The sequence below is a fragment of the Aplysia californica genome, unplaced genomic scaffold (assembly GCF_000002075.1).
Source record: "Aplysia californica isolate F4 #8 unplaced genomic scaffold, AplCal3.0 scaffold00116, whole genome shotgun sequence".
In the NCBI taxonomy this organism is placed as follows: domain Eukaryota; kingdom Metazoa; phylum Mollusca; class Gastropoda; order Aplysiida; family Aplysiidae; genus Aplysia; species Aplysia californica.
In genome coordinates this window covers 1,032,124-1,035,364 of record NW_004797386.1, presented here as the reverse complement: position 1 = coordinate 1,035,364, position 3,241 = coordinate 1,032,124, and the positions used below count along the sequence as shown (strand labels likewise).

Genomic DNA, 3,241 nt, shown 5'->3' with positions numbered 1-3,241 from the left:
ACGAGTAAATTTCCTCTTTGGAAAGTGGTGGCACAGAGTTCCCCACGTCGTATGGATACGATAGTAAAACACGACGTACAGATAGGGTTAATCCTTATTAACATTAGTTCTTCTATTTCCCGTTAAGAAATATTCTCCTAGGAAGATGCTTCGGTCATTGTCAGACACTGACCCTGCTCTAACGGCCGCCTGTCTAAGGGTACGACCACGTTAAGGACTGCCGCCTGTCTAAGGGTACGACCACATTAAGGACGACCGCCTGTCTAAGGGTACGACCACATTAAGGACGGCCGCCTGTCTAAGAGTACGACCACATTAAGGACGGTCTCCTGTCTAAGGGTACGACCACGTTAAGGAAGGTCTCCTGTCTAAGGGTACGACCACGTAAAGGACTGCCGCCTGTCTAAGGGTACGACCACATTAAGGACGGTCTCCTGTCTAAGGGTACGACCACGTAAAGGACGGTCTCCTGTCTAAGGGTACGACCACGTAAAGGACGGTCTCCTGTCTAAGGGTACGACCATGTTGTTTTTGTTTTAGTAGAGGTTTTACGAGGCTCGCAACTGCATAAGTTCACATGAGCGCCAGAAGAGTAGAGGTGTTACAAGAGAGTAACAAACACAAAAAAGAAGGAGGGGAGATAAGGACGATAGAAGTTTGATAAGAAAGAAGAAGCAAACCACACCAGAGCACCCGCCAACCACCCACAGACCACGTTAAGGATGGACGACGCGACAAAATGGCTAACGATTTGTAGTTTGTAGATAAAGCAAAACAAAGAAGGGAGTATAATAGAACAAAATCGTTTTGCCACACCACGTCACGTTGACACCGACACGATTTCCCAAGTTACGGACGACACGATTCCCACAGAACATGTTTTAAAATTGTTGTCCGTCCGTTTCAAGGGAAATAATCTCCTCAACTAGCCCCGTTCAGAATTATTTCTCTTTTCCCACCAGTTGTCTATAAATTAGCTATGGTGCAAAGCCGCTAAAAGGTAAACTATCGTACATGTGGTGGCTTTTAAGGGCAAGCGGGATTACCCAGATTTCAGGTGTATCTAGAAATCTTGACCTACACCAAAAGTGAGCATTGGCCAACCTATAGGAGAAGTTTGGTTTCATTGGTGTGAATATTTGTTTGGTTATAGAGAAAACTCTCCTTGTCTTCTAAAGAAACTGAACAAGGGGAAAACATTTTACCTTCGATTTTCTCAAAAACAGCATTTCATCCACAAACATGTATAAGAATGTATTTGAATTGACATACACGGTGCTGAGCAAAACAACAACAACAACAACAAAACATTCAGAAAAAAAAATCCAAACTGGCCGAAAAAGGCCGATTTCTTTGATTTCCTTATTTGAAAGAGTGCCTGATTTCACCGCAATGACTCACATATTACAAAAACTTACGTTCCAGAAGTCCGAAGATGGGTCCGTATCCGATAGAAGAGATATAAGCGGTGACGGTGTCGGTCTTGGCGGCGTTTGTAAGTCCGTCCCAGGTTCTCTTTTCCGCTCTACTCAGGTGTTCGTAGTAGTCGTGGTGGTAATTCTTTAGGGGGGAGGGGGGGTTTGGTTTAATTGGGGGTGGGGGCAGGGGGTAAGTGGGGGCAGGGGGTGGGTGAGGGGGAGCGAGGGAGGCAGAGAGGATGGAGTTATTGCAAACGTTCTTACATCATCATCATCATCATCATCATCATCATCATCATCATCATCATCATCATCATCATCATCATCATCATCATCATCATCATCATCATCATCATCATCATCACATCATCATCATCAGAGCTTGTTTGTTAATGAAGAGCTCAGCCCATGTTGCTGAAGATGCGGCCATGAAAAGGAAGATGTCTAACATATGTTTGAATGTCCAGGAACAATGGCGATTCGAATGGAGTTATTTGGACGAGTGGAGGTGCCGCTAAGCATATTGACAATGGAGCCGAAAAGGAGCCTCGCTCTCGCTCGAAGATTTCTTCGTGGAGTCTGTCAGGCCCATTAAGGAAACAAAATAAAAATCATCATCATCATCATCATCATCATCATCATCATCATCATCATCATCATCATCCAGTGCCAGATTTGTGGAAGGACATCGGCGATCATGGTTCTCCATTCATTCCTTTGCTCTTAAAAAAGCTACGTTACCCTGATCTTTCCCCGACATCCATCTGTTAAGGTTCCCTAAGTAGGTTGCTTTGGGCCTACCCCTGCCTCGCTTGCCTTCAATTTTGCCTGTGAGAGCTAGATGTTCAATACCCTAATGTCTATTCAGGTTTCCGAAAAACTACATTGGTCGTTTCCTGATTGTTTTTAACAGTGAGCGTCCCACGTGGGCTTCATCCAAAACTACATTATTTGATTTCTTTTCCTTCCCCGATATTTTCAGCAGTCTGCCAAGAAACCACTTTTCTGTTGGTTCAATTTTATTTCTCACTGTCTTTAGTGACTGTCCAGCATTCACAGCCATATAAGAGGGTTGACTATGAATAATAATAATAGACAATATTTATTACACAACACAAATGCCCACCCAACATCAAGGTCTGTGCGCTTTCCTGTATTATAACCCCAGCAGACCTGATTGGATTCTGAAATAATACCAACTTTTTGGGAAGCATAGATAGATTTAGACAGACAGACAGGCAGACAGACAGACAGACAGACAGACAGACAGACAGACAGACTGACAGACAGACAGACAGACAGACAGACAGATACAATTAGATAGATAGATAAATAGATAGGTAGATAGATAGATGGATAGACAGATAGACAGATAGATAAATAGATAGATAGATAAACAGATAGATAGATACCAGATTTTTTTTATCTTTAGATCTTTCATTTTTTCAATTCTTTATTTATTTTTTCTCCCTTCTGAATAAGGACTAGATCTATTTTATTTGTAATTCAGGAGGACACAGATGATGATGGTGATGATGATGATGATGATGATGATGATGCTGCTGCTGCTGCTGCTGCTGCTGATGATGCACAAAAAGAACACATGTCAAAGTTCACTCACTGTGAGGGTGTCATGGTAACTGCGATGGGAGTCTCTCTTCACTGTGCCTGCGGCCTGGAGGGGATCATCATCATCATCATCATCATCATCATCATCATCATCATCATCATCATCATCATCATCCTCATCATCATCAATATCATCATCATCGTCATCATCGTCATAATCAGCATCTTCTTCTTCTTCTTCTTCTTCTTCTTCT

At 42.8% G+C, this 3,241-nt stretch overlaps 1 protein-coding gene across 1 annotated transcript in view; it reads right to left on the bottom strand.

Annotated features, from left to right (window-relative positions):
* The window catches only part of LOC101861883, a gene marked incomplete at its 5' end in the record, with an annotated part of 12,479 nt that overhangs the window by 4,111 nt on the left and 5,127 nt on the right, over nucleotides 1-3,241 (bottom strand). Inside the window, 2 exon segments of the mRNA XM_013081110.1 lie at nucleotides 1,419-1,560; nucleotides 3,040-3,093. Coding sequence (XP_012936564.1) covers nucleotides 1,419-1,560; nucleotides 3,040-3,093 — 196 coding nt within the window.